General features: G+C 39.3%; 1 protein-coding gene across 6 annotated transcripts in view; it reads right to left on the reverse strand.

Annotated features, from left to right (window-relative positions):
• Nucleotides 1-22,645, reverse strand: part of axin1 (axin 1) — a 39,507-nt gene that overhangs the window by 5,606 nt on the left and 11,256 nt on the right. For 4 of the 6 annotated variants that reach the window (XM_088069117.1, XM_088069119.1, XM_088069118.1 and 1 more), the window contains 9 exons: nt 21,426-22,391; nt 12,291-12,431; nt 11,101-11,197; nt 9,784-9,921; nt 5,251-5,780; nt 4,984-5,148; nt 3,874-4,068; nt 3,568-3,675; nt 792-941 (listed from right to left, as the gene is read on the reverse strand). In XM_088069117.1, coding sequence (XP_087925243.1) covers nt 792-941; nt 3,568-3,675; nt 3,874-4,068; nt 4,984-5,148; nt 5,251-5,780; nt 9,784-9,921; nt 11,101-11,197; nt 12,291-12,431; nt 21,426-22,315 — 2,414 coding nt within the window. In that variant the 5' untranslated portion in view covers nt 22,316-22,391. The remainder of the gene's footprint in view (nt 1-791; nt 942-3,567; nt 3,676-3,873; nt 4,069-4,983; nt 5,149-5,250; nt 5,781-9,783; nt 9,922-11,100; nt 11,198-12,290; nt 12,432-21,425; nt 22,392-22,645) is intronic. The other 2 variants (XM_088069120.1, XM_042505052.2) reach the window with 2 other exon arrangements.

The raw sequence follows: 22,645 nt of genomic DNA on the forward strand, positions 1-22,645 counted from the left end.
ACACTTGAACAAACTAATAATTTTATTTTGGTTACATGCATCATGAGAAGCAAAGATTATTTCCCACAAAGTTTCTCAGTACCTATCCTATATTAACCACTGGATAACCCAGAATAACAGCAATACCAAAGAAAGAAAACAAGTGAATGAATAAGAAAAATCCATTATACTCTAAATTATAATCATTGTTATTTTACACTATAATCAATCCTGAATTATTTTACACTATAATCATTTTGCATTATAATCTGCAATCATTTTACATTTGAAAGTGAAATTAAAACTGAAATACATCTTTATTTTGCATTCATTCTAACTTTACAGTCCTCTTAAATTATAATTTCCTTTTCTTAATAAAAAAAAAAAAAAAGACCACAGACTGGAAAGCGTGTGTTTACAACCAAAAAAAAGTATTTCCAATGTTTTTCCAATGTCTACAAATTTTAAGGTTCTGGATTCTATATTCACGATAGCCAGCTTTATGTATTTTCCGAAGCGCTTTTCTGCACTTAAGAGTGATTTTGAAAATTATTTTAAGGTTGTAAGAAAACGCAATTCTATACAAGCTACCTGACAACATTAATTCTGATGTACTTAGAGCTAATATTCATTCCCATATATCCCCCAGACAACTACTGCTCTATAACGCAAGCTTTGTTACTGAGACTATAAAACAATACAATCTTAATACAACACTGACTGCTAATTACTAAAGAATAAATTCAGATTTTTTGTTGTGATACATCTTTCATGATATGTCCTTAGACATCAAACATCACTGTCAGTCTCACCTGTAATTCCCCTTCTTTGTTAGCAGTTCTTTGAACTGGCCCAGTGTGACGATCCTCCCCTTTACAGATGTCCTGTACGGTATCAGCTCCTCACAGAAGTAATACGCCACAGTAATGTTTTCACATGGCTGCTTTTTAGTGGCTTTGTGTCTGCAGATGAAAAAGACAGAAAATGTGAAACTTTCCCATTACTAAAGTCAACATTTTGCAGAGTTCTGTTGAATATTTTCACAAATAAAAAGGACCCTCACTTTTAAATTGATTTTTTAAAAAATGGGTCATGATTCTGCACTTTAAAAAACGAATAATTTCCAGACATGTTCAAGCAGATGTCTGAAGTGATAGTAAGTACTGCACTTTGTAAAAGGTGTTTAACATCAAAGACATCAGGGACAAACTGATGACTGAGGTTGTTTCATACACTGCACGGGTTGACCTCTCTAATCATTATGTGTAATTACAGGAAGCGAGTAATGAGAGTAACAATATGGGCTAACATCCTGTTGTTTTCTGGTCCACATGCTGACTGACTGCTAACCACTGAACAAAAAGCTTCTTTCAATAATCAGGTCTGGAGGAAACAACTCTGAGGCTCTCTACGGATAGTCTGTATAGATCGAGCAGAAAAACAACATGGTAAACAGGGAAAATGAAGAGCACAATTTCAGCAGGAAATACAGGTGAAAAACACACAAATGAACTGAAGTGGAGCTGGAAAACAAAACAAAACAATGCACTAGACATTTTTGTTATTCTTTACTTTGTGAAAAACAGATAAAGTCTGCTTTTGACAGATATATCAAAACCAGATTTTTGTTTACCCAGAAATATCTGCAGGGCTGAATAAACAGTACATTTTTCGAAGTACTTTGGGTTAACTTAACCTTTAAGTTGCAACTACGCATATATCCACTGATGCAGACTAAGTATGAGTCACACAGCCGGCAGTGTGAATAAATGGGTGTACTCTAGTATTCATGACTTCCTCTGATTGGAAGAGGCCCTGAAATATTGAGGTAACCAGCAGCTTTTGGGTGTGCTGTGTTATCCTTCAATGTCGCAAAATTTGAACTACAAGTAACTACATCTGTTTTTGTGATTACTAGGTATTCAACAGGCCAGTTTGACAGAGACTAGGTTGCTAAAGGTTTCAGATAAAATGTATTTTTTCCCAATTGTTTATTGCTACTACATTTATATAATCACCCTGTTTTACTGGCATTTGTTGCTTGTCATACTATTAAAATTCCAACATCTCTATTTTGGGAGGATGAAAGAAGTGCTTTGTACTTTTTCCTGTTATACTCTATATTCTCTTTTTTTTGTGGATCATGCAAATTAAACCACCACATTCATTCAGACTAAACATATGGCCCAGTGCAAAAGTCTTTGGCTACCTTAAACTTTGTTATTTTAGCAAGTTATAGTATGATCATAAATATTTATTTCTCAGTAGTCTCTTAACTAAAATACAACCAGAACATGCAAGAAATATGTATACAGTATTTAAAATGCAAATATTTCAAAATAAAACAACTTCAAGAGGCTAAAGTTCCAGTTATTTAGTGTGACCTCCCTTTCCACTTCAATGAGCTTTACAATATTTCTCTACTGGTGCATTTACACCAGCCTGCATTCAAGACATGTCCAAAGCTCGATATTGATTGCGCAACTACCTTTTGTTCTGGTTGTACAATTCCATGTTTCACACTAAATATTGACTTTAGTCTTAAGAAGCTGTTTTGTTCTGACTTTTTTGCTGTTTTTATGCATTCTAAATGTTCTCTGTATTCTTTATTTATATCTCAATAAAGATACACACATATATATATATATATATCCTTATTACAACATTGCTAAAACAACAAATCTATGGTGACCAAAGACTTTTGCACAGTACTGTACTTCTTTCTTTTTAAATTTAAATTTTTGTCTATTTTTCAGTTAGGAAAAATGGATGACTTGTTGCTCTACGTACTCAAACATAGACCTAGATCAAAAATGTGTCGAGTGCTTTTGGAAAACAGAAAAAAATGGAAAGCAATTGAGGCTCGCCAAAATACTCCTGTTTATCTTTTACACATTTTTGAACTTGGACACTGGAGGCACTGAAAGGTTCAGGCATACTCCAAATCCTGGAACTCAGACCTTAAATGTGTGACCAGAGGCTTCACCCACTGGCAGTGCTACGCAATCTGCCTTTCATCTGCCTCTTACGCAGCTCCCCAGCATCAGTTAGGAACTCATCTGAGAGGCCAGTCAAACATCAAACAAACCTGTTTCTGACAAAACATAAAAAAGTCGACCCTCTCCCGAATACTTCTGCCTCTGCAAGAACACAGAGATCTTACACTTCCTCTGCGGCCCTGTTTTTGGTCTTCATGGGAAATAACCAGCACGGGATCTCTTATGTTTTCTATCAGTAGACCAGTAGAAAAATAATACAACACTGAAAAAAGAATTTTCTCCTTGGCTGCCACGTGTCTGTTAAAATCATAGATGGCCCCGGGCAACAGTTTAACCACGGTTCAACATCAATATGCAAAATAAACCTGCCAGAAAAACTCAAGAATAAAATGTGGGACACTACTTTATGACACAGCACACAGAGGAGGGAATTAGGGAAGGGAATCACTCATTACTGATTTCTAGATCTTTCTTTTAGGAGCTCTACAAGAACACACATTCCTGGGTAACTAAACTACCAGTGATGAGAGGTTGGGTTGCTGTGACTTATGGGGAATATGGAGATGGTGGGAAAAGTTACTGGACATACTCGGGCTGGGAGAGCTCGCTGTCAGAGACGGCGGGCACCACGCTGAGCGGAGGGAACAGTGCAGGCCTGACTGCGGTGCGACCCCTCTGGATCACCTCCATCACATACCTGAGGGACCGAACAACCCCAGCAGTTAGACACACACCGACCCTAAGGAGCACACAGGCTTGAGAACAAAAGGTTTCATTTTGACTCAAGAAAAAGGACAGATCCGGCTTCTTCCCCTGTGATTGAGTTAAATGGATTCTGTTGTAAAACTGACTAACTGGACAGATAACTGGTGATGAAACATGTCCGTCCACCTACCTTTGCTTAGGTTGTACAGTTCCAGACTTTATCTTCTCCTCCTCAAGCCGCCGGCGCACCTCCTCCAGCTGGATGAGGGGGCTGGGAGCTGGGTTTGGGGGCATGGTGGGATCCTGGATGAAAGGGTGAGACGGTTGCACGTTGTTCCGCAGTTGGGCCTCGTGGCCTGTGGTCCTCTTGGACCCGGTCGTACTCCTAAAATGTCAAATCATGACTTTTAGAATATCAACAAACAAAACAAAGCAAGTGTACTGAAAGACAGCACATTGTTCTTCTTCAACCCTCACTAGTGCTTACTCGTAACATCTCTCTAGAGGACAATTCACCCCCAAAATCAACAACATATATCTTTCCTCTTACCTGTAGTGCTATTTATCAGTCTAGATTGTTTTGGTGTGGGTTGCTGAGTGATGGAGATATTGGCCTAAGAGATATATTACTAGATGGCACTCGGCTTGTGGTGCTAAAAGCGCCAAAAAATTATATTTGAAAAAACCCCAGAAATCATGACCCGCTAACTCAAGATAATCCACAGACCTTGTAGTGAGCAATTTCATGTAGGAACTATGTTCTTCCAATCAAACTACACTCGCCAACCGCATCACCACATAAGGAAGCCTGTATGTACTGCTAGCTCACCTAGCACCACTCAGCTGGCAAATGTTATAGCTCAGTTGAGGAGGATGCTATTAATGTTTACATCTTATGATGTCACAAGCAAGAGCCTCTCCTGCATGAGTAGATGTGTACTTCCTCCTGTGCGGTGATATGATTAACAGGCGTAGCTCGTTAGAAAGAAAATAGTTCCTGCATGGAATTTCTAACAATGTAATGAGTCATGTCTTCTGTAAAGACATATTGCTGTTGAGTTTTGCCCATTTATTTTTAAGGCTTTGAGCACCACAAGCCAAGTGCCGTCTAGTTCTATTACATACCAGCGAAGTCAGACTTTTCTATGGCTGATATCTCCAATACTTGGCAACTCACACCACAACAATCTAGATGGATATATATCACTGCAGGAAAAAGGAAAAATATATCTTTTTTGATTTTGGAGTGAACTGTCTCTTTAACAAAAATGCTTGCACCGAGTTAACTGTCATCACTGACCCGTATGGGCTCCTCTTGTGTTGAACCATTTCTTTTTGTCCTTCCATCAGCCACAAAAGGATCTTCTGGTTTTTCTCCATCTCCTCTGCAGGTGCTGGCATGTCATAAGGCCGCACTTCTTCACCTTTTTTAAATGCTCTTTTACACTGTGTGCCACCTTTGCTACTGAATAATGTTAGAAAACAACTGGTAAATACAAAAAAACAAAAAAGCATTTTGGCTGCATTATTGAAAAAGAAGAAACTAATACTTGAGTTTGGTGCATACCTGTACCCTGTGTGCTCCATGGGGTTAGATCCCATTCCATCCGCGTAGCTGCGGCACTTTGACCCATAATGACTCGCCTCTGTGCTCCAGGGAGAGCTGCCGTGCACACGCATGGTCGCCTCTGCCTCCACCTGCTCTTTGGGCTTCCCAGTGCCTTGGTGGTGAATGTGGTGCATGTGTTTGTGGTGGTACAGGTGGCTGGTGTCTGCTTTGAGACCATGCCTGGATGGATGTTTACCCTGTGGCATTCCAAGTCCTGTCCATTTCCCCCCTGGGACGCCGTCTGGTGAGCGGGACTTGGGAGAGTGACGGCCTGTGCCTGGTGACTGGCAGCCGGGAGTCTTCATGACCCGCTGGACATGGTCGTCCAGGATGCTCTCAGGGTTCTCCTCATGAGCATCTCTCAGGAGAGGACCACTGTAGGTGTTGTCAGCATAGCGGGAGCTGTAATTCTGCAGATAAGCACCAGGGGGTAACCTGTGACTGGACAATGCTGTGGCTGTGGACATGACCTCATCACCTTCCTCTTCCTTTCGAAACAAAGACAAACACACAAAACATAATTTAGAGGGAAAATGTCATCTTGAATAACAATGTGGAAGATAACAAATCCAGGTTATAAAGGCTGGACCTATAACACTTTGATTAACTGAGCCAACGAGAGTGCATGTGCTGTATTCATTTCAACCTGCAGATGGCAGATTTTTACCACATGCTAATTTCTGTCTTCTCATTCTTGATGCAGAGGTTTGGAGACAAACCAAGAAATACAGCATTATCAGTTGGATTTGGGGATGCTATGTGTGCACGCAACACATTTATGTTGTTTCGTGTAAGGACAAGTGCAGCCCATAGAGCTTCAGCTCTGAGTGACTGGGACTAAATCCCGCTCTGACTGAATCTGCTCCAGTGGGAATCAAGGGGTGGGGTGCTGCAGGCGTTCACAATAGCTTTTGATAAGCAGGCATTGTGGAGAGAGGAGGATGTGCAGCAATGAAATGAAACACAGCAGTGGATGGAGGAATTCAGTCATCTAAAACTGGTAATAGTCTATCTTTATGGCACAAGGACCTCACACCACCAATATTACAAAAAAAAATAATAATTTGAATTTTACACCCAACGATATCTTACAGGAGCTGCATATTTAACGAAGTTTGTTGTATCGTTAATTATTTGTTTTTTAAACAGTCACGTAACACACGGCATGATTAAAAAAATGTGCAGGTGCAAATCATTTTCAGCAGTACTCCCAATCCAGACATGAACCGTTGGGATAGACATGAGAAAGAGGGGAGGAGACAGAACAAAGAGATACAGTGGTACAGTGAGACAACAGTACGTAAGTGTGTTGCACTGTATACCGATACTGATTTCTGATATTATGATTTCATTTTGAACATTGATTCTAGTGTCTACAGGATCAATACTCCAATAAAGGCATCGATTTTCATGATTGATATCTGCAATTCCAGCCTTGCGTTATTCGATATAAGATTAAAACCAAAGATTGTGGTATCCCCCGCACCTATTTGTCAGATAAGTGAGAAATAAATGTGTTCTGTATTGCTGAAGTGGAACTTTTCTAGCTAAACTGCATTTCGCGAGTCTGTCTCACCACCAAAAGCTGAATGGCACTGATTAAAAAACTTGACATACTAGACAAGATAGAAGTATCTCTGAGTTTATATATTTTACTGACGTTAAATATCTGTGCAGCGCTGCATGTGAGAGCCTTACTTTTTTGCTATTCCAACAACCAAATATTTTTTGGCATGTTTTTAATAATTGATGCATCTTTGTATCGCTGCACCAGATCCAGATATCTGTGTAAGCTGGAAGTTATTTATTGGCAACTTTATTTGAGCACATTTTTACCAGCGGCTCTCTCTTTTTCATTTGAAAATGAAAATCCTTGGCAAACAACAGCAGATTCTACAAGTTAGCTCCAGTGGTGGTTGGGGATTTACTGATAACTGTCTACAGTGCCTCATTTTTCAACAACGGGCCTCTCCTTGTGAGGACTAATAGTATACATGATTGCACACACTGCTGTCTTGTTAACACCAAATAAAAATCCAATTCAGACAAGCAATGACCATCCTGCTAACATGAGTCATTTCACCACTGATTTGCTTCCATGAATGGGATGCTGCTACTTGTGCATGTGAATTATTCTGTGCATAGCTGAGCCTCATGGTCCATTGTTCCAAAAAATTACATTAAGTGAAGCCATTATTTCATTCTTAGCAGACTGTGTGATGGAGCTGTGGCAATAAGTTGCTCACATCCTCATGCAATCATGTGAACCGCACAGCAATAAAAATGATAACATCAATTTTTAACCAGAAATCCTTCCTGCATTATAACCGTATCAGTTTTAATACCTCTGATATTATGGTTAAAAAAGCTAAAAGCCAAGCTCACATTTCCTTTTCTAGATGCTCAGAGTATCACTTGATGAAGGCAGTCATTTCATGCTTGCCTCCAGGTTTAATAACGCAAACCTCGAGCTGTGTGATGGCAGCTTCTCTCCTTTCAGGGCCAAACCACACAAATTGTCTGCCTTGAGACTAAGTACTGGGGTCTGTGTACTGAGGGAGATTTCATTTGTGGTAGCAGCAACCATTTCATCACCGTTCAAGTGACATCAAACGGGCTGCACGCTGTTCCAGGCTTACAAGTGGCCGAGTATGCAGGTGCTCCATCTGATTCATCGACAAAGCCAGATCGCTGACAGGCCAAGGATGGAAATCTCCAAGTGATTCATAATGTTTTTTTATTCTCCATTCAAATGGCTGGCCTCATTAATTTCATTAAGGCCAGACGGATTTAAGTCTCCTTTGTTACTGGAAACTTTAAGCCCAATGGCCAGACACTCATCTTGCTTTCTGGCTCAGGAATGGGCTTTGGGTGGTATCTCTCACACATTACTGATAGTGATACTACTGGTCTGCTTTGCAATACACTGTCTATGGTCATAATTTATTCTTTTATTAAAGTAAATCAAATTTATTCTGGTGAAATAAGAGGCCTTTGAAATCAAGATTTGTGGAGTAAAGATTAAAAAAATGTGTTCCAGCAGATGAGACTACCAAAACTATAGTGGGATTGAAATCTAATATTCAATATAAACGCTGAAGCCAAATTTACTACTGAATTAATTGATTCATTGATTGACAGAAAATCTCTGCTTGTATTTTGCTAATAGATTAATCGTTTCAGTCACTTTTCAATCAAAATGCCAAATATTCACTGATTTAAGTTTGTCAAATGTGAAAATGTGCTGCTTTTATCTTTGTTACATTTAATAATAAACTGAATATCTTTAGGTTTTTGGACTGTTGGGTCATAAAAAAATATTTAAAGATACCATGGGCTCTGGGAAATTAAAATAGGCATTTTTCATTATTTTCTGACATATTATTGATGATATAATCCAGCAAACAATCAGCAGACCTCAGTTTTCTTTTCCACCTGGCCAATAATGCTGTTCAGTCGGTGTCACCTGAAGATGTAACTGAGCTGAGAAAAAGCCACTCATCATCTCTGAGTGAAACATGTGGGCACCTTTTCCTTCCCTGCACTACCTAAACTGTGTTTGTTTGTTTGTTTGTTAGAGGTCTTTTAGTCAGTGTCAACCTCTGCAACAACTGCTGAGAGACACTGCTCTTCACGTGTTAAACCAAATTAACATCCCACTCCAGGCACAAACTCTGCTTTGAAGCCGATCTACCCTTTCTCACTCATTGAGAAATTCTAGATCTGGCCTTCGCCCTGCCCACCACCGCTGCTGCTTGCGTTAATTTCGCTTTCTGCCTTCTCCAGTGCTGACACAACGCTTGTTTGACAGGTGAAAGCACTGCACATCAAGATGGCTAGCATTAGAGGAAATATCAGAGAAATTCAGCCATACTTTTTCGAGCCTCAGTCAGACTCAGATTCAAATGAGGAGTCTGTTGTGAACTAAAATCAGCAACTAGCAGGCGTACCAGAACGCTAAGTGTAGTAAGCTTGTTGGCTAGCTGGCAGTGGCTAAGACAGCATTATTGACTGTAAGATATAAAATAATATCTGCCTCATGAAGTTTTTGGTAGCTAGTGGAAGAAAGCTCCAGTGTCCAGTTTACATCCAAAAACTGCACACTCTACACTCTCACTATGCTAATGCTAACTCGATTCTCTATACTGACAAGTCTGCTCTGCGCTGGAGGTTTTGGGTTTCTTGGCCGCTGCTGTGACAAAGTCTGTTCCCCTGTCAATGCATGTTCCCTGTATCAGACAGTGATTGGCTTTCGTATTACTGACATACCTAATCTATGTTGCCTGGTGCATGTTTTGATCTGTGATTTTGGGGAAGTGCATAGCCTGCTTCAGTAGAGGAAATTAAAAACACCTTTCTAGTGACAAACTTAGTACAGATTCAAATCAGTATAGTCAAGGTTGGGACACCTGAGTGGAGGGGGACTTTAATTAACCAGTCTGCATGTGCTTTAAACAGAAGACAAGACTTTACAACATGAAGTGAGCATACCAGTCGTACTCTCTTAAGCCGCTCCTCTAGCTTCTCCTGAGCCTCCCTCTCCCTCAGTACTCCTTCCAGTCTGCTGATCAGCTCTGCAGCAAACCTCTCCGGCTCCACGTGTATATCCTTTGGAATCCGGTTTGTGCGCTGAGGGAAGAAATGTCAACCTGTAAAGCACTCTGTGAAATTTTGCCACTGCTGTGTTACTGTCAACACCATATGGGCGGTTTTACCACCAAAGACCATATAAAAGGAATAAAACATAAGCAGGAAACATTCAAATAGGCAGTGTCAAGCATTACATGTCCAAAGGAGTAATACATACATACATACACAAGACTTTACTTCTGACTACTACTGAATCCTTCCTGATATAGTGATGTTTTTAAATTTTCCTGCATGCCAATGTATAATTAACCATTTATTATGAATTCTTTTAGGCCAGTGTGACACTCCCATTCCTCCAGTGTGATTGTGAAAGAGGTTGGCTACGTTTCCCATTAAAAATAAAACACCACTTTGCAAGCTTTACCAAATATATCAATTTAATAAACATGTCTACAGCACAAAGAATTCAACCTAAATTTGTGACTAACCTTTCTGTTTCAATTTACACATCTAAATAATGTTGGTAATATATACTTGGGAAGATAACAAGTGTAATGTAATTTTAAATGTCACATGTAATCTCCTTAATGAGGACATGATTGACATTTCCTAATAACACAAGCTACTGCACTGTAATCATGATAATTCAAAGCTGCTAATGACTGATATGGAGCCAGTTTATATATTAAAAAAGGCTGGAAAACAAAGTGACATTTAGAAAAAATGACCTACAAGATTTGTCAATTTTCTTATTGCCAATGAAGTGAAGTCATGATTAATTTGTTGGGGCAGGGAATCGTGAGAGTTACGCTTTGGGGATTTGTGCTCTACTATACAGTTGATTCATGCATCCTAATGGGATGCTACGTGTGGAGTTTTAATTTGACTCTTTACTCCGAGGCCTAATTAGGGCCAGGGTTTTCCTACCGAGAGACAGCGTAAGCTGCAGAGGGAGGCATCAGGCTGTCACAGGGGAGGATTCATGTCTGCTAGGCTTCACTGCTCACAGCTTAGGAAAGCATCAAGCTACATTTAGACAGCCTTCTCTTTCACCATCAGCTATTCTTACACTCCATCACAGGCCCTGCGACACAGCACAGCTTAAATATGCACATCTCCAATGGTGCAGCAGAGAAAAATAAGGCAAAGACAGACAGTTAAAGAGAGGTGTAGAAGCAGAAAGTAAGAGGGAAGGGAGACAACCCATGAATAACTCACTGGAATATGAGGTAGTGGCACTCGCCCATTTGCTTTGGCACTTTCGTGCATCTCCCGGCGATGCTGTTTGCGGTATCTGTAGGGTGGAACCCCATCTCTGGAATTAACAACAAAGACATTTTCATAAAACATCCTCATGAATAAACAACACAGGCAGCTTTGAAGTTGAAGGCTTTCCACCGCATTTTTTTTTTTTTGCCGAAAACGAACACCTTGTAAGTCTTGATTAATCAGTGCAGCGGGACAGCCATTCTCACAGGCTTATTGTGTCCGTCCTGCACCACAAGTGGTCTGGCAGATTACAATTACATGTTAACAAATCCATCAGTCCATAATTCCATGTGGTATTGGTCATGCTGGGTTTCACACTCTCATGTGCTGGAAGCTGTGGACCAATTAGCCGATAACTGCCTCTAATCCATTCAGCTTCAAACACATTTTTGTCCAGTTGTGCAAGCTTTGAAGTTTCTTTGGCACAAGTCCCCAGTGCAATCTCTGCACCTACAAAATAGTTTCAAAATCATCTGCCTAGTCTGCTTCTGAAGTACAAGTCCTGCTTGCAAATGATCCCAGATGGTACAGAACATTGCCTTTGGTCTCCTGCTTGTGCCCAAACAAAGTTACCTCTGAAAGGAGACAAGTTCTGCTTTGTTCACCCCGAATACAAAACTGTGACTCTAAAAAATCGCTTTGGAAACATTTAAAACCGCTCTGTGTGGCACATTTACAAAAGAGGTCAGTAGGTTAGTATTTTAATTTCTGTTCATTCTATCACACATGGTTTTATGTCTGCTTAGAGTGAGATTTTAGGACTCCTAATTAGCATCAGAGCTCAAGTCTAACAGCTCTTACTGGTTTGGCTAACGAGCAGATGGGGCTTAAGCTGCTGCTCCTGTTGTTAAGTTTGAGCACAAGTAAAAACCAGAAAAGACTGCAATTTTGAAGCCAATTAAACTCTTATTTCTGTCTCTGAGCAATGCTAATTTATATGACATGCCTTTCTTTTAAATACGACAGGGAATACTTAACATAGCATTGGGTTCAGTATCTTGATTAGATGATATAAATCTTGTGTTTAGGCTAAAAATGCAGCCTTGCATAGCCTTTATAACCTGGTGTAACGACTTCAAGCATGATATGTGTGTATGTGTGTGTGTGTGTGAGAGCGAGAGAGATGGGGAAATACATACACACTGCTGTCGGTAAGAGAAATAGTTTCTGTGTCGCTGGACATACTCTGCTGCTCACTATCGTTGGCGCTGGTAACAGGAGCCACAGCATAACCAATGTTGACATAGTACGGGTTCATGGGCTCCCGACATGGTGCATGCCTGGAAAAAAACAAAGAAATACAGGAAACGCTGAGAAACATTTACTGGAAGAGATGATGACAAGATAGACGTGCTTGTAGAAATGCATTGTAAACAAAGATGTACATGACTCATTGTTATATTGTATTGTTTTACGATGAGTGGTCGGATATTGTAGCACATAAGTCCTCCATTTAACCACATCAAAACAGGGTATGTAGGTAGTAGATTTAGATTGGGAAATCAGTCAATATCAGCTAATTGAAGAATTATCTGTTTCAATGTAAATTGGTCAATAACTAACATGCAATGTCAGTAAAGATATGCAAGACTACATTCGGGAGCATTTAGAAAAAATGTCTCCAGGACATAGTTTGTTCTCCAGAGAGCACTGAGGAGTGAATTTTTCAACTGAAAAATCATCCCGGTACCTTGTACAATTTTTCATAAAAATAAACATGTATAATGCGTGTTTTTCGAAAGCTGGAAAGCCCGTTAAAATAGGCAATACAGTCCTTTCCCAATACGAGTACATGAGTATTTTTTTTTTGTCTTCTAATGCAACAAACTCAACGTCATGAATGCACCAGAAAACAAGATTAAGAAACAGTAAAAAGCAGCATGGAGGCCAGTGAAAATGGTTGCTTCTTTTTTAATATCTGTTACCTATTCAGTCCCTCTGTCAAACTCAGTACCAACCAATGTGGAACAATGTTCAAGAGCTGCTTGGACAGAGAAGGACATAATTTGTGACTGAGAGGACAAAGACTTACTGACAGTCATGCTAGAAAACGGGGCGAAAATCAGAACATCTGTCCACTCATGTCAAATTTCCATCAATGCCAATCAGAGCTGCGGCCTATAAATATCTACTTGAGTCTAAGAGTACTAGAGTTATTTATCCCAGGAAGGCTGATTGTAACTTTTCCCGCCAAGGACAAAAGCAAGATGTAAGAGGGTTTTTTGTCCAGCTGGAAAGGGGCTTTGATTACAAATCGAAACAAAATCTAATTGATCTAAAGGATACAAATCGACTTAAAAACTTCCAGACAGTGGAACTCATTACCAGCACACAAACAAATCAGAAGCAAACATTTATTGAAAAAACAAACAAACTGGAAACTAATGAGAGAACCAACACAATATAAATCATGCCACTGCTATGATGTTTTGTTTTGGGATCTCAACCAACTTGTTTCTTTGATAACCTCTGTACATTAAGTGATTGATATTTCATTGCTTTGATTTTAATTAAATAATTTTGGGCTAGACTACGTTTGCGTGTCCTGTCAGTATTTGTTTTACTTTATATGGAAGGTTAGTAGCAACTGCTGCAGACGGTACTGGGGATATGAAAGAGAAAAAGAATAACAAAGGATCTGCATAAAAACTGTGTGTTATATATTTTAAGCCACTATGTGGTTATCATATTTTTAAAACTCACAAATATCAACATCGGACCTCAAAGTGTTGTTGTTGTAGTGTTGGTCGGGCTATAACAGCCAGGCCAGCTAACCATTTAAAATGTGCACACAAACTCATTACCTGGGACCTGATACTCCATTGCCTGCTATATGTCAACCTTTCAGGCTCCTGCAACTCCTCTCACTTCTGTTTGTTGTAATCCAAATCTACAGCCACAGCACAGGTTTGCAAGCAACCTCGATTTTAATAGTGTTTCAACAGCCTTTGTGAACAAACCAAATTCAATACCACAGTATTGAACGGTGGAGTACAACTGCAGCTCCAATTCTGATGCATAACCTACAAGAGTGTCTGCAGATATATGGGAAAGCTTCATGTCTCAACCCTCTACATTTTCAGTTACTGACTTTGCTGAACACACTTCTTGCAGGGCTTTGTACACATGAATTAAAGATGTTAGGCATCATCTCTTTTTATTCAAATTGGAATTCCCTGAAGCTTTCTCCCTGTTTGGAATGCAGAAGCACCCAGAGTTCAAAATGAAACCTTTGTGACCAACTGATTTTCATTAGCATCTACATTCAACAACAGCGAATAATTACAGTGCCAGGTTTGTGAAGAGCTGGAACAAATAAAAAAAAAGTGAAGTCTACAGAAAATGAGTTTGAAGTCGTGATTATATGTGGAAACATTTCTGATGATGAGAAATGAAAGGAAGTGACAAGGGAGGGAAGCAAACATTAATGCAATCCGTCAGCTGATGAAAGACACATGAGGTGAGCCCTTGGGCAAAACCGTTCTGCAACACTGCTCACAGAGGTGCAAATTCGTTTTGGAAACATTGAATCTTAACCACACATAAATGATAACAAAGCTAAAGTCAAGTTTCTGTGTCATATAAAATCACTGGGAAGTCAATTTAAAAAAAGTGCTTATTGTTGCATACTGCATCCAAGGAAACCTTAAAAACAATAGGCTACAGTGCTAACACAACATATAAAAGACAGCCATCACCAAGAGAGCCACAACACATTACTATTGTATTAACTTCCAATAAAGATAATTTTAACTAGGGATTGTAATGGTTAACCGTTGAGAATATTTTTTTGACCAGTTACACATACAGTCTACAGGTTAATTTTCCTGCTCTCAGTTTACTGCACTGCACTGTACACGACCCAGGTCTGGTGGGAGCTAATTAGCGGCACTGCTAATTTGGCGGTCACAGCGAGTAATGCTTTCTCAACCTAACAGTGTTGCTGTGGAAACACTATGGCCACCCTCAGGTCGCCCCAGTGAGTAAGCAACTCAATTTTGAGTATTTTTAACTATGTTAACAATGTTAGCGCTGTTAACACAGCTAGAGGTGCTAACATAGTTTACAATGCTATAGTTGTTAAGCTGCTTATTCACCAGGGCTAACATGGGGGAAACAGAAAGCTCAAAGTGTCCCACTCTCAAAGCCCTGCCCACCTGGGGAGGAAAGCTAGCGGCACCACAATATGTTACTGTGTGCAGAGGCACAAACTAATGTATTTGGCTATCTAAAAACAGTAGATATCATCATTACAAACGATTATTTTAGCACCTTGTAGCTACCAGAAAGGAAAAGTTAAATCGACAAGCTCATTATTGTCAGTATATCTCAATGCCGCTCCTCCTTACCTTGCTTATCAATGAGAAACAATCCCACTGAATGATCAGGAGTAACATGCTTTGATATTTACTTTAATCTTTTAACTGTCTGACAGTAAAGCCATCAGACGATAAAATAAAAGGCAATATATTTACATCACAAAACATTAAAATGTCACCACCGCTGAAGCTCCCCAAGTCAATGAAGCACTGGACTAAAAGAAAAGGCCTCTTGAATTTCACTCATTTTGCATTGTTATGTTGTTTTCAGTTGATGGGTGTATGGCTACTGAAAGCAAAATTAACTGAAATTGCCATCCCTACTTCCAACTGTTTTAGAAATAGCTGTCTTTTGTCAAACATGTTTTCTATAAGTATTTTTGCAAATACACTGGCCATGGTGTCCTCAGTTGCCCTCCATGTGTAATCAAAACTTCCACATGCCATTCCTCTCTCTCTCTCCCCGATCCTGCCTGTCTCCCTCTCATGTCGACAGTCAAATACATGCAAAGGCCGAAAAACTTATACATTGTTTCGCTGTCTTTTAGGTATTGTTTCACTGTTTCTACAAGAAAAACTCAAATTCCAAACACAAAATTATAACCGAGTATTATTAGCAGTGACACAGTTGTTCATCCATATAATTATTCCATGTTTGTCTCAACTTCATTCCAGCATACACATTGTTAGGACCCTCAAAAGATCACTCAAAGGAAAAAACTTTCATTAAAATTACAAAGACGATGAAGTCTCGTCTTTGAAGTACAGGACTAACTTGAACACGAACAAAACTGGGCTCTTCACATTTCAAAAATCTCCCCAAACATTAATGAATGTATAGGTCATTCTCTTTCAAGTCATTTGATTTCTAAAAGCTGATCTGAAGGACTATTTAATGTCTTTTGTTGCTTGTCTCTGAAGAGATCAGACGCAACTGATGTAAAATTTAGTTTCATAAAAACCCAACGGGTGCTGCTAAAAGGCTTTTTAAAAATGAAGCGTGTCTTTCTGTAATTCCAGCCAAATGCTTGATTGCTGAAATAATGATGTGAATATACGCCCAAAACGGTTTCACTCTCTAATTAAAACTGTGTTCTTCTCTTATATTTTTGAGATTTCAAGCAAACATTGATCTCCAAGAAAACTGCCTTTGGTTATTTCCCAGAGAAAAAAAAAATCAAACACAAACAAGCATTTAGTTCATCTTGCGTTCTTGCAGATATCAACCAGAAAATCTGTATGCCAATACTGGAGAATGTGATGAAACAAGACGAAAAATGAGTAGAAGTCTGCGGCTGCCAATTCTATGGCAGGTCTGATTTTAGTTCAGTTTTAAGGTGCCAAACTATAACAGGTTTTGTTCTGTCCTCACTGCCCGTCCTGCACTGTGTGCAGTGTGTTAGTCACAGAGAGGATATTAACTGAAAGGTATTGTCTGTCTGTCAGCTGATGCGAATTCCTGTCCCTACTCATAACACTGGTGCTGCAGCAGTAGAGGTCAAACATGGGGAAGTTCCTTTTCAGAGCGACGAGATTTTAAATTACTGAACGGAGGACCAGTATTATTGCAAAATAGACTGACGCTAATGATTATTTTCATTGTCAAACAATCTGTTGATTATTTTCTCGATTATGGAATGCATTTTATCAGAGTACGAGGGTGGCGGGCTGCCATTTTTTATTCATTCTTTTTTTTTTAATATCATGACCTTACCTGTTTCCTTGAGCCTCCCTGACTGACTTGGGGAAAATTCATGAAAGCTTCCTCCATCATAAATAGCAATAGGGTCTGTGAACCATATATGAACTTTGTTAAGTACTAGGAATGTGATTATAACATTCAACAGAGTGCAATTATAAATCTAAGTGCATTTAACTTACTATCTGTTACTGTTGTTCTGGGTAAATATTTGCTGTCATTTTTAGTATTTTATATGTCACAGCCTATGGAAATGATAAATGGTGTTTTTGTAAATAATTAAAGAAACGTGCCTTTTAAACCGACTTACTGGTTCTAAGGATATTTAAAATAAATCCAGTAAAAAAACATTTAAACTTGAATGTCCTTCCTCTAAGCCAAATCTAAAAAAGCGTTCGGCCCTCCTCAATGCAAAACTATATATATATATATATATATATATATATATATATATATATATATATATAAAGTGCCTCTCTCACAAATAACAAACAGTCCCTTAATCGATTAGTTGTTTGGTCTATAGAATGTTGGAAAATGGCAAAAAAATGTCCATTAGTGTTTTCCAGAGTCCTCAGATGTCTTGTTTTCATTCAGATTACAGTCATAAAACAGTAAAGAAACTAGAAAGTAAGAAACTAAAATCAGAAAATTTCTTCAACGGATTAATTGTTTATCAAATTATTTGGCAAATAATTTAATGGTTCTCAACAAATCCAGAAACTGCTGCAGCTCTCTTGCAAATAATAACAGCACACATTCAGATCTTGATGCCTCTTTTGGGTTCAGTTTGCAACAATGACAGTAGTCTGTATATTTTTCCTTTCAACATTTCAACATGTCTTTGGTATTTTATTTCTTTTTCTTTTTTACTGCAAGTGGCCTTAATCCTAAACTGAAGACACTGTAACCATATTACATAACCAGCTTTACAAATTGTACATTAGCAAGGTTATGGCAACCAGCAATTACTAATGTTTTTATTTGATCTTTCACTGTTACGCTCTCGTTTGTAAGACATTTTAATTGTGAGCATGTTACTAATGCTAAGCCACTTTTCATTTGTTTAACATGATTACAATTTCTCATGCAGGAGGATCACAAGTATGTAGAGTGAACAAGCATCCACAGCCTGATTACACAGAGCCTTTTAGAGTCAATCAGAGTCTGTTCTCTCTGTCATTTTACCAGCTGCTGTGTATTAAGCCGGGTAGACACCGTACGGATTAAGCCCAGTTTAGCCTCAAATTTAGCCCCTCAAACTAATTTTAGAATCAGAGCAAATTTTAGCCGGATCAGTTGTCGTTAAACGTGTCATTTGAGGAGACACCTGATTAATTTCTCTGATCGGATGGATTTCTGGCATGTCAGAAATTTTGGTCGGCTGTCGGATTTGTCAAAAGATTTGTTCTAAACTACAGTAAACATGTTTAAATGTTATCAGAGTACAATTCTACATGTTGTGGATAAAACTGTAGTCTTGACACTGCTCACAGACCATAATCGGCAGCTCCATATTTTTTCTGTGTTTGTGTGTGTAGTGTTGCACAAAGCAATGATGACTTTCTCTTCTTGCAGGAAACACAGTTGAGGACACAACTGTCTTGTTTTAATAAACTTTGTCACAACTGTCATTGGACAAGAATGACCAGCGGTTAAGTGATTACATTTAGTGCCGGCAGCCATGTCGAGGCCAGTCAATTGATTTGTACAGTGTGAGTGGAGCTGCAACAGCTGATCAATTTATCGATTAGTTGGCAAATGTAGAAATAATCACCACAATTGAGTGTGTCATCTTTGGCTTTGGGAAACACTAACTGACATTATTCACCACTGTCTGGTGTTTAACAGACCACATAGTTGGTTAATTAATTGAGAAAATAATTGACATTAATCGACAATAAAACAATAACTAGTTGCAGTCCTAAGAATGAGTATATACTAAGTTGCAGGTTTTGTAAGATTAAAAACGTGTGGAAGGAGTTAACAAAATTTCGAAGATCAACAAAAAGTACAGTGACGGCTCAGATTTAGACAGTTTCAAATCAAATGACCAAAACAATCCAAAAAAAACATCCAGTACTGTTATCTATACATTAAGCTAGGGCTGGGCAGTATGAGGAAAATCAATTTATTGTTTGACCAAATACTTTGATATTGCTTAGCGATGATATTGTAGAGTTAACTCTGGTGCTTTCACAAAATATTTGCAAAATGAGATTTTTGAGAAATAATCATCAGTAATGTGGATATGATGACTAAGAGGGTCAAAGCAAATAACAGCTTGAACAGTCCGAGCTTTACATTAACCCCTTGAACTGTACTTAACTTAAAGGTAATTAAACCATCACTAATGTTATCATTTACACCTGTTCTTTTCCTACTGACATATCCGAGTGTCTTCCATAAAGAAGTTTCAGGCATTTGAATAGACTCAAAAGACAAAAGCAAAGTTTTCTGCTCCTTCTTGTCCAAAGCAATAATCAGTAGAGACATTCAAATCTGTTTTATGTGCACAATGTACTGAGTACCTAAGAGTAAAAAGAAGGGTGCGTTCAGGCCAAACAACTTATAACTTTAAATAGTTTGTCATGACAAGTCAGAAAATCTGAAAAAATATGCAGAAAGGACTAACTATTTCTGCAAGACTCAAATGCAGCTACAAAATGCAGATAAGTTAGTCATCAAAAGAGTGAGGAAACAGACGGGCGGGCTTGATGCTGGAAATTGTGTTTAGCAGCCACAGGTTTACACCAAATTAAAAAAAAACAACAACTGTACATTGAATTTAAATCTAAATACAACCCTCTCCGTGTGTGTCCAAATACAACAAACTGACTAAATGCTGATGTTTCTTAGAATTAATCAGCTGCCCATCAGCAGATTTGGCATTTCACAGATTATAACATTTGACCTCACGTGAGCATAGAAAGCATCTCAAAGATGCTAGGCCATTATTTTCATGCTGCTGTTACACACAAACAAACAGTAGCTGTCCAACACAGTCATCCTTTACCAGGGATTTTCCTGGCACCAACTAGGGTGGTGGTGGTAGGTGCTACGGACATTTTTTTTTATATTAACATTTAAATTCCATGCCAATTAACCACAATTTCAGATACTTTAGGTTAATCAGTCAAGTTTATAACAACTCAAAAAGATGGCAATATGCCTCCGACGCTCTTCGGACTGCAGGAAGTTTCTCAGAGAAAAAAAATTCAGTTTCCTAGATTGTAGGAAGAGGTCAAGTTTACTTTGTTCCTCTGCTTCCAGTCTGTGATGTGGACAGTAAGGCACCGCGGCAGCACCGTGATGGACAGCTGCAGTCATTGCATAAAAAAAAACCAAAAAACAAAACTGATGAACATGTGGAATGATTATATTGCATTAGTTCTTGCCAACATGGACTATTTTAAGTGGTGGTGGCCTGGAAATTGGTGGTGACGAAAAATGACAACCTTTCTGCAGGACCAACCGTATTGGCTGAACTACTTGCTGAACTAACCCTGGGTATCAGGTTGAGAATTAGAAAGAATGAAATATTACTTCTGTCTTGATTCTGAAGTTAATAAATATGACACATTTCCAGCTTTGATCTTAAGTTAAAAAAAAGCAAGTTCATTACAGATATGCACATTAATGTAAAAGGATCATTTTAAGAGGAGGGTGTACTTGATGGCTAACTAGTGTTTCAATAGTGCAATGTTTTTCTTCTTTAAAGCATATTTGACAAGATTGTCATCAGAGTTTTTGTCATTGCTTTCGGATGAGGTATCAGAGCAAAAGCTATCAAATCAAGTTGACATCCATGGCCAGTAAAAAGAGACTGTTTTCCTATAAACACAGACTTAATACTAACAAAAAGAGAAGGAACGCAAAAATGTCAGTTTCTAGACTAAATGATGTTGGAAACAATATCATGTTGAACTCTTTCCCTATAAAGCCCGGTCCAATGGGAAAACACAATTCCCCAAGTACCTGTACAAGAAAAACACAGAGCACTACTTCAACCTTCTAACAACAAGTTAACTTCTGCAGCCTCTGACATTTCCTCAACACCACAGGTGTAAATACACCGTCTTCCTCTTATCTCAGCTGTCTCCTGAGCTACACTCAGACTCTGTTTTCATCTCAAACTTCAAGCAGCGTTCGTGGTATTGTGGGGTTTCAGGTTTATTTCTAATTCAGCAGCTTGCAGAGAAAGGCTGTGTAGTTAAAGCTGAAGTGAAGCTTTCGTGATTGCTGGGAGGATTTACCTGTACTCGTGACTGTCCTGGAATCTGGGGCTGTTGGCAACACGTTGCGGTGTCGTCTCCATTAGAAGCTTCTGAGTGAGCCGGCTGCTTGGTGCTGGGTCACACTTGGGCTGCTCCTCTGGTTCCTGGTCACATCTCCATTCCTCGTCTTCGATTAAAGTCGGTAAATAACCCGGCAGCTCCTTTCCATTCCCGGAAACAGAACTCTGGTCGCTGTACAGTTTAGGGCTCTCACCTCCTGTCCGCGTATATTCCAAATAAATGTCAGACTTGAGAAATAAGGGATACGTGTTTTCCTCCATCATAGTCTGTATCTCAGTCTGAGCCTGATCAAACATTGCAGGGTCGATGTGAAGCTTCGTGACGCAGTCTTTGATGAAGGATTTAGTAGCTGGTTTAATCTGTCGGGAAACAATCCCATTGTTGTCCAGGATGTATTTCTTATAGATAGCTTTCGCCAGTTTGACCTTCTTCTCCTCATTACCCTCATTCGCTTCAAGTTTGCGGAAGCCACTGCAGGCAAACCAGAAGTCCAACATATCTGCACACTCCTCCTGCTTGAGGAACGTCCTAAACAGATGGATGCCATCTTGGTCATCCAGGAGGGAGTAAAGAGATTCTGCCCACTTTAGGTACGGTGGTGTAGGGGAGGCGCTTCCCTCCGGCTCATAACCCAGGTCCAAGTCAGGTCGCCTGGGCGTCGCCACAGACGCCTCGCATTTCTCGTTCTTTGCAGGAAAGCCGAGGCTGCTGTACTGGCGTCCATCACTGCAAACCAGCTCACCTTCTTCCCCTGGCACTGGAGGTCTAGGAGCATCCTCAGTGAAGCTGCCTCCCAGGTCTGCTAAGTAGTCCCTTTTGTCGCTTATGCTCATAGTCCCAGCATCCATAAACCACGTCCCCGTAGAGCCCACACTGCACAACTATCAGATCCAGACCTCTACTTATGCCACTGCAAAAAAACTCCTGCAAGGAGGAAAAATATACAATGAGACGCAGCTTCATCACATCATTGAAAGGTAGAGTAGTGCTAGCCTTGACAGGGCACTACTATAAAAGATATTTTAATAATTATTCTCAGATTAAAAGGTAAAATAAAATTGCAGCAATTTATTAATACAAAGAATTCATATCAACAGACCTAGCTCTGCAATCAGGTGATTGATTATGTGCCATAATCACCATACGCCTGGTTAAAAACGGACTATTACCTCCTTAGG

Source organism: Plectropomus leopardus, chromosome 18 (genome assembly GCF_026936395.1).
Source record: "Plectropomus leopardus strain MGB_pleo_1.0 chromosome 18, ASM2693639v1, whole genome shotgun sequence".
Taxonomy (NCBI): domain Eukaryota; kingdom Metazoa; phylum Chordata; class Actinopteri; order Perciformes; family Serranidae; genus Plectropomus; species Plectropomus leopardus.